Source organism: Selaginella moellendorffii, unplaced genomic scaffold (genome assembly GCF_000143415.4).
Source record: "Selaginella moellendorffii unplaced genomic scaffold, v1.0 SELMOscaffold_44, whole genome shotgun sequence".
NCBI lineage: Eukaryota > Viridiplantae > Streptophyta > Lycopodiopsida > Selaginellales > Selaginellaceae > Selaginella > Selaginella moellendorffii.
Window position 1 is genome coordinate 1308487 of NW_003314305.1, and position 15184 is coordinate 1323670.

General features: G+C 45.3%; 2 protein-coding genes, 1 long non-coding RNA gene and 1 pseudogene across 3 annotated transcripts; 2 read left to right on the forward strand and 2 right to left on the reverse strand.

Annotated features, from left to right (window-relative positions):
* Positions 1-1496: 1496 nt before the first annotated feature.
* LOC112350019 (plant UBX domain-containing protein 1-like) lies at positions 1497-8295 on the reverse strand. The gene is made up of 6 exons (XM_024685459.1): positions 8205-8295; positions 8060-8127; positions 7963-8004; positions 2019-2106; positions 1859-1954; positions 1497-1802 (listed from the first exon to the last, which is right to left on the reverse strand). The coding sequence occupies exons 1-6, from the start codon at positions 8284-8286 to the stop codon at positions 1600-1602; spliced, it is 579 nt and encodes a 192-aa protein (XP_024541227.1). The 5' UTR covers positions 8287-8295; the 3' UTR covers positions 1497-1599.
* A 112-nt stretch (positions 8296-8407) lies between these two features.
* On the forward strand, positions 8408-9799 carry LOC9647725. The gene is made up of 7 exons (XR_002993616.1): positions 8408-8449; positions 8500-8803; positions 8938-8986; positions 9053-9097; positions 9152-9468; positions 9519-9705; positions 9757-9799. It is a non-coding gene; the product is annotated as an uncharacterized LOC9647725 (long non-coding RNA).
* On the reverse strand, positions 9575-10503 carry LOC9647726 (transcription factor MYB106). The gene is made up of 3 exons (XM_024685457.1): positions 10346-10503; positions 10161-10290; positions 9575-10109 (listed from the first exon to the last, which is right to left on the reverse strand). Exons 1-3 carry the CDS (start codon positions 10476-10478, stop codon positions 9785-9787), a joined length of 588 nt encoding a protein of 195 aa, XP_024541225.1. The 5' UTR covers positions 10479-10503; the 3' UTR covers positions 9575-9784.
* A 517-nt stretch (positions 10504-11020) lies between these two features.
* Positions 11021-14441, forward strand: LOC9648087 (annotated as a pseudogene).
* The last annotated feature ends 743 nt before the right edge of the window (positions 14442-15184 follow it).

Consider the following 15184-nt stretch of genomic DNA (forward strand, 5'->3'; position numbering starts at 1 on the left):
GGTTTGTTTAACGTTTTTAAACTGCAAACTACCTAGAAGAAGCCCTTTCTGTAAGGGTAGGTATGGATATCTTGGTGCACATAGTTGAAGAGGAGGTTTTGAAGCGCTTGCCAGCAGTTGTTTTGCACCGCCGCGTCAGGGCCGTGTGCAAACGGTGGAGGGATCTCATAGACTCACCAAGATTTGCAAAGTTCCATTCAGCACACCACTCTATAAACAAGCCGATTTGCCCTCCTCGTGTCTTGGGTATAACTCGAAATGGTAAGGAACTCTATAGCTGCAACCCGTTCGTTGCTGGATCCGAAGCACAGAAGGATTGGGTCCGTCAGGATGTCTATGGTCCCATCAGGGTTGTCAAGGCTTGTGGTGGATTGCTGTTTGGAAAGATGGGCCAGGACTATGTTGCTCTCAATCCGCTCACCCGAGCTCTCAAGGTGCTTCCCCCGCCGCCCCTGGAAGCAGCATATATATCCCCGAATATTCATTGTGCCCTGGTATTGGAACCGTCCATGCAGCGTTACTGGATTTGTATAGCGGGAGATATAGCAAAGCAATTGCATGTATATCACTCAAGATCGGGAGTGTGGGACACGGTGGATTACCTTCCTGGCTGGGGTAATCTCAAATATGGAGTTGGGATGGCTAACAGCAACGCTTATTTTTCTGCCGAACATGACTGTATGTGGGGGATTTTGAGCTTCAACATGGAAGAAATGAGATGGTTTGTTGAGTGGTCATCTTTCAAAGACAATTCCCCTATTCAAATTTGCTGGTCTATATACAAATGGATGGTAACAACAGCAAATCAGTTTTTCATGGTGGCTATGGTAGAAGACCAGATGGGGCTGATAAGGTTGGACTGTGCATCAAACGGACATGTTCAGGAGGCAGGCTGTGATTACAATGAGAAACGCTATCCTATCCCTCCAATCTGTTTTTACGAAGGCACCTTCATGATTCCGGACGAGGAAAAGCTTTATTTTCTGGATTATGAGAGTAAGACCTGGAGCACCATTCCAACTCAGAATCTTTCAGTTGTGAGTTATGTTTTTATGTTCACACCATCTTTGGTGCCTCCATGATGCTATAAATCAAAGTGGCACTGTTACGGGTTCAGCTACAGATTCTACAGCTGCTGATCTCGTTCTGCAAGAACATGCCTAAACTTTGTTGCCGCTGTCCGTGAGAGTTAAGTTACACAGATACTTTTTTTCGTTCTTGAGTCATCCGTTTGCTTTGCTCCACTTGATTCTGCAGTGTGTCCAATAAAAAAGTTTCAAAAGCTTTGAAAATAAATCTTGCAGGTTGTACATTTGCTGCAACCTCTCAGCCTTGAGATCCCGGATGTACCGGAACAACTTGGGGCATTCAATATTTATTTGTAGTTGTTCTATAACATCTTCATTTATAAAGGATTATTGTAAGATTTAAATCAGACGAGTTTCTAAGGGCAATAGTTTCAAAGGTTTACTAGAAGCATGGTCTTTGAATGTACATTCGTCAAGATATAATTTTTATTGATTTTCCACAATTTACAACTCAACCCCGTGTCTCCACGAAATCACCGAAACTTTCCATTTTCTTACTTTCCAAAACTTTTCATTTCCCAAGCTTCAACCATTTGGGCTTGGGCTTGCTTCCTTTACAAACAGGAACTGTTTGTCGAGAGCTTGGTCGTGTTTCTTCCGGGGACGCTACTCGAGGAGGAGATCCCGCTGGTGGAGCTAAAACTTGGTGTTTGGATTCTTCATCCGAATGCTGTGAAGCGAGTACGATCTCCTTAAGATATGGCCCTTGGAAATCTGGAGGAAAAGAGATCCCTTAGAACCGCTGGAACTTCGTGCAAAGAGACCCTTACCACTGTTGGATAGATAAACAAGAGCTCCTGGAACTAAGCCAGCATCGTACATGGTAACATTGTAGTCCTTGAGGATTTGCTTGGGAGGCGTTGTGTCTGTGTTTCAAAGTGTAAGCTGCATGAACAAGAACAAAAAAAGAGTTTTGGGAGGAGGACTTACACAGATGGAACGGGATCTCTGGCTTTAGCTGCAATTTTTCCAGCATTGTAACAAGCTTCAAAACCAGATCTAGAGGACTAAAATCGGCCTCGGGAACTGGACACGAAGTGTGGCCTGCGAGGAGAAAAGAATGTAAGTCGGACGATCCATGGAATGACAATTTCAGTACCTTGGCAAACTTGGATCTACGAGCTGCTGCCTCAGCGTCACGGATTTTTGCTGTCTTCAAGAATCTCTCTGGAAGGCAAAAGAAAAAACACAAAAGGAAACTTCGAGTGAAAGATCATATGGAAGAACCAGCACGATCGAACCTGCCGACCTTCTCTTTTCTTGGACACCAATCGAGCATAATCTTCCGGAGTTAGCTCGTAGAATTCATCTACGAGAAATTTTCAGTAAACGTGCCACTGACCTTTCAGAAATTTAGTAACAGAGTTCCGTTTATCGCTGATCTTAAGCCCAGAGTGGAGGACTTGCATAAGGTCTGTAATTCCCAGTTTGTGGTGACTCACAATATATTGCGATGTCACAGATCGGTGGAACGCCTGGCGTTTTAAAGTATCTGCTTGAGGAGCGCTACCTCAATGGCGACTGCATCGCTGGTAACTTCAAGAAATGGAGTCATCTTGCGCAAAGTAACGTTTTTTTTCTCTCTCTCTCTCTTTTCTGGTATGTCCAATGACTGGCAAGACCTTGTCGGAAAATATATCCATCTGCCCGCCCTTGAGCGAGGGACAGGTAACTTAAAGTTTAACCTGGTGTTTCCTTGACATAATATTTTACAGGATGTCATACATCCACTCGATCGGCCTATCAAGTCGACTGGCCACATACAGATCTTGTATGGAAACCTTGCTCCCGATGGCTCTATGCTTTCAGCGCTGTCTGAGAATCCTCAAAGCTTCAAGGTATGCTTTTTTTCTCTCAGTCCAGAGCAAGATATAAGTCACTGGTGATCGGTGAAATTCTCAGGCTCCGTGATTGTTATCAGGGGAGAAGGTCCAAGGGTGGTCCGGGAATGCCTGAGATGCTAACACCTCATGGATCATGGATGGGATTTTGGCCGAGGACGAGCTAGCGGCACGAAAGAAAGCGTGGACAGCGCCACCTCTCAAGGCAACTCGTGGAACGCTATACAAGGTATGAACAAAGCTAATAGAAAGCTGTCAAAAGTTTCACGGTGAATTTGATTTCCTTGCAGTACATCAAGAATGTGAAGTCCGCCTCGGAAGGGACCGATGAATAGAAATTTTCTGTGAGACCAAGTTTGTATAGAGAAGTTTTAACGCGCTGGTAAAGTTTTTCCAGTATTTGGCGGTCCAGTATTTTTGTTCAGCACTCCGACTTTAGCTCAGTTGGAAGACGTGCTCCAGACATCCTTAGGTCGCTGTTTCGATTCCTCGGAAACTCCTTTTGGAAGTGAGGTTTTTTTTTCTCATATGGAATCAAGGATGGAATCGGTAGATTCCGACGTCGCCGCTTGCACTAGGCCGACCGGCGGCTGGGAGAGCCGTCGATTGCGCCAGCTGGACCACGACCCGTGGAGGATGCGTAACACGTGGGATAGAATATGCCGTTCGTACGTCACCGAGGTGTGTACCATCTGCGCCGCGGTGTCGGGGTGTGACCACCGGTTCGTGGAGCGGCACGCCGCGGTGAAAGTGACGCAGGGTGAGATCCGGTGCCCGGCGGTGAACTGCGCGGTGAGTTTCAGCGACGAAGAGTGTGGGCGTTTGCTGTCCGAGAAGACCTTGGAAATGCTGGCCAAGCGCGTCATGGACTTGAGCATCCCGGACGGAGTATAAAGTGTATCTGTCCGTACAAGGACTGCTCCGAGATGATGAGCTGGAGGTGTCCGAGTCCACAATCGTCCAGCTCGGCATCCGCGTCGGCAGGGGCTTGTATGACGTTTCAGCTCTGCGTGACGTTGGTTGCTGAAAACGCTGGCAAAGAGGCGCCAGTATCGAGCGTGACGGTGGATGCGAACACATTAAATGCAACTATGTGAATGTTTTCTTTTTCTTTAATCCGTCATTAAATCAGTCAATACTTCACTTAATGACAGTTTAAATTATATGAACAATGTCTATTTTAATAAAATATATGTTAATAATGAATTTTAGACAATTCACTTTGAAAGAAAAAAATGGATTTCTGCAATTAATTGAAAGCTTTTGAAATTTTACGAACATTCAATCTAGGATTGATTAACCTTCATAGCTCTTTTGGTTAGAGCACCCATTTAGTAAGAAAAGGTGCTGGGTTCAAATCTCAGTGAAATAAAAGTGTCTATAATAGTACGAATATTCGATCGCTTAGTGGGCTTTCGCGAAGCGCATCGAAATCCGGGGCCGGCCCGGAATAAGCATTTTTGTGGAGGCGATCGCTCAGCGCTGGCCTGGTATGGTTGAATCTCGCGAAATATCGTGGTATTCTTAACTGGATTTCGTGTTCTTGAGGGGAAATGCAGGCTTTGGAATGGCCGTGAGTGGCGAGTGCAAGAACAAATTCCTGGAGCTCCAGATCTTCAAGATCGATGATGCCGCCAACGAGGTCGTGGTGGAGAAGCTGCCGAGAGCTACGATGATTTTGCAGCGTTCTTGCCAGAGAGCGATCGCCGGTATGCTGTCTTTGATTTCGATTTCGTGACAGAGGATCTGTGCCAAAGAGCAAGATTTTCTTCATTGCATGGTATGTTTCGATTCCTTTCGTCTTTGATAGCTTGCTCGATAGAGTGATATCTCTCTCAGATAGTCTTCCTTTCAATCTCTTCCTCGCTAGCATTTTCTCAAGCTTTTCTCAAGCTCTATTCTAGAGCTTTATAGATGGATCTTAGCTCCATTGTTCGTTTGGTTCAGGCAGTCAAATTCCTCGCTATCTCTGGCAACCGACAATAATGCTGCTGCGAGCGCATTCGGGATTGGATCGAGTGGAGCGAAACTGAGATCGGGGCTAGGATGCGAGAGGGTTTTCTGTGGGCGCTGCTGCTCGCGACTTGTGGCGCCATCGCTCTGGATGCGCTGGGTCGGTGCTGGAACGAGTTGCGTCAGGGCGAACAGCAAGGTACGTCAATCGATCGATCGTTTGAGCTTGGAGAATTCTGATTTCTTCTATTTCTTTGTTATTCGGGTAGAATCAAGGCGAGAGCACTGCTCTGGACGACGCGGACGCGCTGGCTTCTCGAGACAGTATGGAAGATGGAGGTGGAAACGTCCGGGGCAGTGTAGCGGGGGAAAAGAATCACGAATCGGTCGAGACGGAGGGGGAGGAGAAGAGGCCAGTGTGGATTTCTCGCGGGAGTTTGGAAGACACTGGGGGAAGTGATGCGAGCGAAGTGCTCGAAACTTTCACTGGCACCGACCAGAAAAACGACGGGGTCCGAGGCATCATGTTTCTGCTGGAAATTCATGTTGTGTGATTTCCAGGTTGAGGATCCAATCGCCATGGGCTCTTGACATTGAGAAGCGACTGATTGATCTCGGCGTGGCCGAGGACAAGCTAGGATACGCCAGCTAGCGGCACGTGGACAGCGCCAGCCTCTCAAGGCAACTCGTGGAATGTGGTGGATTTGAACTAGAGACGTTTTAATGCGGTGGTAAATCGCTGGTTCGAATCCGGCCACTTTTTACTCGGAAATGATGCGGATTTTGGCATGCGGGCATGATGCCTGGCATACCACGCCACGCGGGGGTAAGCGAACCCGGTCTCTTTTGCTCTTATACATGCTGCCCCATAATAACACTCACTACCCTAGAAACACTCTTGTAGATTCTATCCTATCTTCTCCATGCTCTAATGATTTCGTTTGTGTGCATGATGTCCTGATGCAGCAATTCTCTACTAAGGCAGAGCACTTCTTTCCCACTAGCGACCATGTTAGGCAATGGGAGGAAGCCTCTGAGCTGGTTGCATTCCTGGAGCAGCTGAAGAATGACGACTTTGTTGCTGTAGACAAGGTTTTTCTCTTTTTACTCCTTGCTCTTTGCTTCCCATTTCTTTCTTTTTTGTTTTCTATGTTCATTTTTTTGCTTTTAATCATATAACAATCTTTGCTTTGCAGCTGTTGTTACTGCCACCTCATCATCTCCACCATCCTCACCATCCTTGCTGTCTTCATTATTGTTGCTATCTTTGCCATCACCACTCGATTTGCCGGAACTGCCAATGCTAACCATTAAAGGCTCACTGCCAAACTCACTGAAACCGCCAATGTTAGCCGTGAATGGCTCACCGTTACAGTCATCTGAACTGCCAACATCAACTGCCAAAATCGTCATGTCACCAATTTCATGTGCCATAGCGTCCTTGGGAAAACCCTTGAAAGGTGAGTTTTTGAACTTTTTTTTAAATGCTCTTTGAACGTTTGAGTGCTTATTCAGTCTGAGTGCGTGATCCCGAATACACTTTTGATTGCAAGTGAGGGAAAATTAAAATTTACGTGAATAAGAGGTACCGGAAAATAGTTGAGCCAAAACCTGATAGTGGCACATTACATTCGAGGCTTTTGTGGAAATCTTCGAATGTAATGCATAGGGCCACTATAGGGCTTTAGCTCGACCATCTTTCAGTACCTTCTGTTCATGTTAGTTTTGATTTTTCCCCATTCACGATCAAAAGCATTTTCGGGATTACATGCTCTGACTGAATTGACTGAGTATTCAGATGTTTGAAAAGTATTTAAAAAAAAGTTCAAAAAATCATCTTTTGAGGCTCTTCCCAAAGACGTTGTGGTGCATGGAATTGGTGACATGATGGTTTTGGCAGTTGGTGCTGGTAGTTTCGGCGAGTCTAGCGGTGAGCTATTGGCTACTAGCACTAGCGGTTTCAATGAGTTTGGCAGTTAGTGCTGGCAGTTCTGGCAAGTTGGGGGGTGATGCGAAACATAGCGAAAATAACAAGGATGGTGAAAATGGCAGAAACAATGAGGTGGTAGTAACAATAACTACAAAGCACTTCAAGAATGTCCCGAAAGCTAGGATTGTTATGTGATAGGTTTTGTAGAGCATCGCATTTTGTCTTATGAAATTCAAATATCGATAATAAAACATATTGTCATTGTCATGTTTGGCCAGTGCGAAAACAGATAAACTACCAAACATTTCTGGGCAACAAAAACTTTTCCAATGAAATGTTGCAGCTTTCTAAAATCGAATAACACAAAAGGTGAAGACCAGGACAATGAGAGTAAGCTCCGGGCAAAGGCAAGCAACACAATGGTAGGGAATCGTCACTGGCAGATCAAACCCAGTCCCATTACAAGGACAATGGCATGTCAAGAGACTAGCAACTCCGTCAAGTGCTTTGGAATGGACAAGATCTATCGAGAAGAGACAGAGACTGAAGGACCCAGGCTTCACTGGCACTGGCCAGCCATGTATATTCCACTGCAAGCTCAGGACCTGGACATGAATGCTGCAAATTTTCAGTCGCTGCTCGTCAGAAGTACGTTAAACAACAAATTCGCACCAGGAGAACCAAAAACATTTTTGTACACTGATCATATGCATGCCTGTTGATAATTCAGGCATACATGTTGATAATGTTGGTTGCTGATAGCATTTGCAGCTAGCATGAACAAAAAAAACGAAAATGAACTCACGTTGACAGTTCCTTCATGATCATTACGTCAGTCACCATCAACGTCAATGTATCCTCCTTGGAACACTCTTCCACTAGGAACACTTGCACCTATATATGCATCAAAGATCAAACAAAGCTTCGAGTGAGACATACATGGGATACTTGCATTCCACCGCTGTATGCTCGTAAGCAGGCCAATGAACTTGAGTTCCAGAGAACAATGAGATCCAGAAGACCATCTGCGAACTAGAACAAAAAAAAAAAGAGTTTTTGAAGGAGAACTTACACAGATCTCTGGCTTTAGTAGCAATTTTTCCAGCATTGTAACAAGCTCCACAACCAGATCTAGAGGACGAAAATCGGCCTCAACGATGATGCTATCCGGGAACTGGACACGAAGTGTGGCCTGCGAGGAGAAAAGAATGTAAGTCGGACGATCCATGGAGTGACAGTTTCATTACCTTAGCAAACTTGGATCTACGAGCTGCTGCCTCAGCGTCACGGCTTTTTGCTGTCTTCAAGAATCTCTCTGGAAGGAAAACAAAAAAAAGGAAACTTTGAGTGAAAGATCATATGGAAGAAACCAACACGATCGAACCTGCTAACCTTCTCTTTTCTTGGACACCAATCGAGCATAATCTTCCGGAGTTAGCTCGTAGAATTCATCGCTCTCGCTCCTCTGCCCCATCAGAATCTTACCCATCAGAATCGAAAACTCGGAAAGGACTTCTCTCGCTTTTGCCGCCTCCAACGCCGCGGGACGAACACACGTGAGAATTCTTGGAAGAACCCTAATAAGGTCTTTATGGCGATCACGGAAGCGCATTCTCGGCGCCTGGCAGCAATCGCTGGTTTGAACCGTGTGATCGAACTCTCCAATCCTGAAAATTCTCTCTTACAGGCGGCAGTGAGAAGCTGGATTGAAAGACATCTCCAAGTGATTTTCCCGCGCTAGGGTGGGGGGAAATTATTTCTAGGGTTTATGATCGCGGACGATCCACGAGTGGATTGGAGAAGCGCATTGACGGATTGGATTGGAGGTATGCCACGCTGCTCGCGAGATTCAAGCGGCCGAAGATTGGGGCGGGGATTCCCGTGAAGCCGCCATTGGCACCAAAGAAGCCGCTGGATGATTGGGATATTGAGAGTGATCCCGAGGGGGATTTCGAGCCGACTAGGAAATGCAAATCGCTGCTCAAGAAGAGGTTGGTCTTTGCATATGGCTATCCAAAACGACTGATTTTTCTTGTTCTTTGTTCCCTTCCATGTTTTTTTCCTGGTTCTTTGGTTCCATTTTTTCTTCTGTTTTTCCCTTTCTTTTTCGTTCTTTGTTTCGCAGATGGGGATGCTTACCGGACGAATGCCATGATTCTGTAAAGACGCTCCAGGTAGTTTTTCTCCCTTCGATCGTCACAATCTATCTAAAAAAATGGTCGTTTTGTTCCTTCTTCCAGAAGATGGAATTTTAGTTGGAAAGCAAAGACTCTACGACTACTTGGGTGAGAGCTCGTTCTTTCTTGCGATGGATGATAGATCTTCTTATGTAAATGTAGCTGGTGGAGTATATTTTGCACAGCCTGCAACGCGAAGACCCCGCTATCAACAGGATTGGAGGAATTAGAGACAAGGAGGTACGCATCACCTTTTTGAAAGCCTGGAATGATTTTTCTTAGATGGAAGAATGCACCATGAGCTTATCCAACTTACTGTAGTAGTTGCCACTATTGTTGAGAGAGAGGAAGAACTATGGTTAGAATGAGTTAGTTGGAAAAGAAATCTATAAAACAGATGGTTTGGTGGCCTCATGTCCGGAAACTTGAACATTCAGAATGACATCCATTGTTTGCCATACGAGATGTTTGACAGAGAGGTGAGTGTGTCTTTGTGATAAAGTCTAAATACGTTTCTTTCGTGTTTCAGGTCTCAAGGGAAGGATTTCCATGAGAGACAAGCTTCCAATGAAGGATCCGCTGTGGGAGCATCAATCAACGAAATGTATCCGTGCTGAGAACCGCTTGAGACGTTTCTTACAAGATCTAGCCCGGAGAGATTACAGTGGTAAAGCTTGGAGGGTATGCATTTGTTCTCAACTGGAAGTAGCACGATGGTAAGCGAGTTTTATTCGTATGATTACTGACGCTTCTTATTTCTTCTCCAGAAGGTCAGATCATTCCGAGAATACAGTGTCACATTCCAACAGCCTTTAAAATGGTCGTCCAAAACTCGCTGGATTCCATCGTTTCTAACATTCGTTTAGTACCTCCTCTCTCGGACGATGAGAAAGATCCATCCATTGCTGAAAGGTGACGCACCTGGTAACCAGATAAATCCTCAGGATTGAAGCGAGCGTCGAGGTGGAAATAGCTGCCATCAGGAAGAACAGAACCACAGGATCTGTGAGTCAATGGATCAATCCCCATCTGTAACAATTGCTTCTTGAGGTGTGTGTTCCAGTGGTTTTTAATCTCGTTGTCAGTTCGTCCAGGAATGTGCGATGCGATCACGGACCACCTGAAAGTGAGAAACGCAAGAACTTAGAGGTAAAACTCTACAAACTCTTACCGGTTACCCAGGATTGAATGCAGCCAGATGATGAGAACCTCTTCTTGGGCTGTGATCCCGCCTCGTTTTATATCCGGCCGGAGATAGTTCGTCCATCGCAGCCTGCAACTCTTGCCGCAGCGATTAAGTCCTGCTCGCAAGATCCAAGAGAAACTATGAGACGAAGATGTGAGAAATCGATTCACCTGCTTTCTCCGGTAGCGCTCTCCAATTCTCGTGACCGTGTTTCCGAATGTAAGCGACGAGCTTCTCGTCTTCCTCGGGCTGCCAGGGGCCTTTCGTGAGTCCCTCTTTGTTCCGGCGAGGAGGCCTCCCCATTGCAAAGCACGGAGAAGTAAAGAGAGCGTTCTATACACGCTGTGATTGTGTATTTATTTGTACACTTTTCCAGTGTAAGAAGCCTGGAGTGTGAGCTAGATTGCTAGACTTCTCCCTTTGGTCAAAAGGTTTCTTTTGGATTCATCGCTTTAGAGTTATAGATCGTCGCGGCTTTCAAAAGCTTGTCTTGTCTTTTAGACGCGTTCCAGAAGACCATGTCATCGCTGCCGTATATCTCTATGGAAAAACTTAGTCAATGCAGTTGCCGACCATACAGTACCCAAGTACGAAGGACATGGAGAAAGTTTGGAATGTTCGCCACCTTTTTCGTTTGAAAAGAAAGTAGGAGCGAAGAATTACCTGGAGCTGGACGTTTTGATCGATCATGTCATTCATACATCATATAAATTTAAATATAATTATAATTAACTAATAATAAGTATAATTATTACAGTTATAATTAATTACTAATGTCTATAACTATAACTAATTATATTATTTCTTAAAGGTAGAGATAAACCCTAAAGGTCCAAATCTTAAACCCTAAAGGGTCCAAAACCCTAAATCCTGGGGAGAAAATGGCACAGCTACTGGGGAGCGCTCTCGGCCCGGCGCGGCCAATCCCTCGCAAGAATGCGGCGCCGTCCTCCATCGCCAGGGCATCGGTGAGCTCCTCCCCCACAGAGATCGCCGCTCCATCGCGGCAGCAGGGCGCCGGCGAGCACGCGATCGTGTTGAATCGCTACAGCAGCCGCGTGACGCAGCCCAAATCCCAGGGCGCGTCGCAGGCCGTGCTCTATGGCGTGGGGCTGCGTGACGAGGACATGGCCAAGGCGCAGGTCGGGATCTCCTCGGTGTGGTACGAGGGCAACACTTGCAATATGCATTTGCTCAAGCTCTCCGAGGCTGTCAAGGAGGGCGTGCGCGAGGCTGGCATGGTGGGATTTCGATTCAACACCGTGGGGGTGAGCGATGCCATCTCGATGGGCACCGAGGGGATGTGCTATAGCTTGCAGTCGCGGGATTTGATAGCTGATAGCATCGAGACCGTCATGGGTGGACAGTGGTACGATGCCAATGTCTCCATTCCAGGCTGCGATAAGAATGTAGGTGATCGAGCAAGCTCTTTCGAAAACTTCTCTATGCTCTCCTTTCTCTTTCTTGTTTCTTTTTTGTTTTCTCATTCTTTCTTTTTGCTTTTAGATGCCAGGAACTCTCATTGCAATGGGAAGGCTGAATCGACCAAGTATTATGGTTTACGGAGGAACTATCAAAGTAAGTTTTCTCTTTCTTTTTGGTTTCTTTTGTTCGTGCTTGCTGAAAGTGTTGGTTCAGCCAGGAATCGTGAACGGGCATACGTACGATATAGTGTCAGCTTTCCAGGTATTTCTGGTTCTTTGTTTTTCTCATGGTGGCCGCGTAAACGAAGCCTATGCTGTGTTTTCGTTGTCTTCTCGGTTTATTTTTCTTAACGTACAGAGCTACGGAGAATATGTTGGTGGTCACATTTCTGACGAGCAGCGACTGAAAGTTTTGCAACATTCATGTCCAGGTGCTGGAGCTTGTGGTGGAATGTACACGGCAAATACCATGGCCAGCGCCATTGAAGCCTTAGGCATGTCCCTTCCTTACAGGTCTCTCTCTTAGTCTTTTACGTGTTTTCCGATATTATTTATTTGTTATTTCTTTTGTAAATGCAGTTCTTCCATTCCAGCTGAAGACCCTCTGAAGCTACAAGAATGCCGACTGGTGGGAAAACACTTGCTGGAGCTGCTGAAGATGGACTTGAAGCCGAAAGACATAATCACGAAAGAGTCGCTTCACAATGCCATGGTCGTCGTAATGGCGCTGGGAGGATCGACAAATGCCGTGCTACACCTGATCGCAATTGCGAGGTAGTGAAAATCTGATCTTTCTGGTTGTTATTGAGTTTCGCTAGTTACGCAGGTCAGTAAACGTACCACTGACCTTGGACGACTTTCAGAAAGTTAGTGACAAAGTTCCGTTTATCGCTGATCTTAAACCCAGCGGGAAGTATGTAATGGAGGACTTGCATAAGGTCTGTAATTCCCAGTTTTGTGGTGACTCACAATATATTGCGATGTCACAGATCGGTGGAACGCCTGGCGTTTTAAAGTATCTGCTTGAGGAGGGCTACCTCAATGGCGACTGCATCACTGGTAACTTCAAGAAATGGAGTGATCTTGCGCGAAGTAACGTTTTTTTTTTTTGTTTCTCTCTCTCTCTCTTTTCTGGTATGTCCAGTGACTGGCAAGACCTTGTCGGAAAATATATCCATCTGCCCGCCCTTGAGCGAGGGACAGGTAACAACTTAAATTCAGCCTGGTGTTTCCTTGACACAATATTTCACAGGATGTCATACATCCTCTAGATCGGCCGATCAAGTCGACTGGCCACATACAGACCTTGCTCCCGAGGGCTCCGTTGCAAAAATCACTGGGAAAGAGGGTCTTTACTTTTCAGGTGGAAATGCATTTTGTTGTTTGTTCTTTTTACTAATTACGAGATTTTTGCTTGCCAGGTCCTGCTCGGGTTTTCGAAGGCGAAGAAGCTATGCTTTCAGCGCTGTCTGAGAATCCTCAAAGCTTCAAGGTATACTTTTTTCTCTATGTCCAAAACAAGATATGATAATCACTGGTGATCGGTGAAATGCTCAGGGCTCCGTGATTGTTATCAGGGGAGAAGGTCCCAAAGGTGGTCCGGGAATGCCTGAGATGCTAACTCCTACAAGTGCGATCATGGGTGCTGGCTTGGGGAAGGTGTGTAAAGTTCGTTTTCTATGTTTCGCCATGAAAATCTCACTCCCTTTCTTTCCAGGAAGTAGCTCTCCTCACGGATGGGAGATTTTCAGGAGGTTCTCATGGTTTTGTCGTTGGACACATTTGTCCAGAAGCCCAGGTACTCACACAAACGAGCTCATTTCTTGATATGATATAAGCAACTTCTCCCCACTCGCTCGGTCTCTTTGCTTGTTTCTAGGGTAGTGAGTGTTAGCATGTAGAAGCTCTCATAGATTCTATCCTATCTTCTCCATCAGTTCTGTGCTTCAATGATTTTGTTTGTGTGTGTGATGTCCTGATGCAGCAATTCTCTGCTAAGGTGGAGCACTTCTTTCCCACCAGCGACCATGTTGGGCAATGGGAGGAAGCTTGCAAGCTGGTTGCATTCCTGGAGCAGTTGAAGAATGACAACTATGTCACCGTAGACAAGGTTTTTCTCCTTTTACTCTTTGTTCCTTACTTCCCATTTCTTTATCTTTTGTTTTCCAGGTTGTTCGTTTTTTTTGCTTTTGATCACATAACAATCTCAGCTCTTAGGGACATTCTCGAACTGTTTTGCAATTATTGTTATTGCCGCCTCATCGTCCCTGCCGTCCTCATCATCTTTGTTTTTTTCCACCATTATTGTTATCTTTGCCATCACTGCCCAACTTGCCGGAATTGCCAGTTTCAGCTGCCAAAGGTTTACCGTTAGATTCATTGAAACTGTCAGTGGCAGCTGCTAACAGTTCACCGCTAGATTCGTCGGAACTGCCAACACCAGCTGTCAAAATCATTATTTCTAGGCATTATAGTGTCCTTGGGAAAAACTTCGAAAGGTGATTTCTTTAACTTTTTCTTAAATGCTCTTTGAACGTTTGAACGCTTACTCAAGTCGGTTGGAACGCATGATCCTGAATACACTTTTGATTGCAAGTGGGGGAAATTCAAAATTTATATGAATAAAAGGTATTGGAAAATAGTTGAGCTAGAACCCGATGGTGGCACATTACATTCGAGGCCTCCATGGGAATCCTCGAATGTAATGTATAGAGACATCTTCCAATATTTACTGTTCATGTAAGTCTTGATTTTTCCCGCACTCCGACCGAATCTATTGAGTAAGCGTTTTGACATTCAAAAAGCATTTAAGAAAAAATTCAAAAAATCACCTTTTGAGGCTCTTTCAAGGAGATTGTAGTACCTGGAATCAGTGACGTGACAGTTTTGGCAGTTAGTGATGGCAGTTCCAGCGAGTCTAATGGTGAGCCGTTAACAGCTAGCATTGACGGTTTCGGTATGTTTGGCAGTGAGCCTTTGGCGGTTGGCATTGATAGTTTCGGGTGGTGATGGCGAAAATAATGATAATGGTGAAGATGACAAAAATGGTAAGGACAGTGGGGATGATGAGGCGGCAATGGCAATAATTGCAAAGCACTTTAAGAATGTCCTTGAGAGTTAAGATTGTTCTATGATAGATTTTGTAGAGCATCGCATTTTGTTTTGTGAAATTCAAAGATCAATAATAAAACATATTGTCATTGTCATGCTTAGCCAGTGTGAAAACAGATAACACAGAGGCTACCAAACTACCAAACATTTCTGGGCAATAGAAACTTTTCTAATGAATGTCACAGCTTTCTAAAATCCTTTAACTGGAATAATACAAAAGGTGAAGCCCAGGACAACAAGAGTGAGCTCTGGGCGAAGGCAAGCAATGCAATGGTAGGGAATCGTCACTGGCAGATCAAACCCAGTCCCATTACGAGGACAATGGCATGTCAAGAGACTAGCAACTCCATCAAGTGCTTTGGAATGGACAAGATCTATCGAGAAGAGACAGAGACTGAAGGACCCAGGCTTCACTGGCACTGGCCAGCCATGTATATTCCACTGCAAGCTCAGGACCTGGACATGAATGCTGCA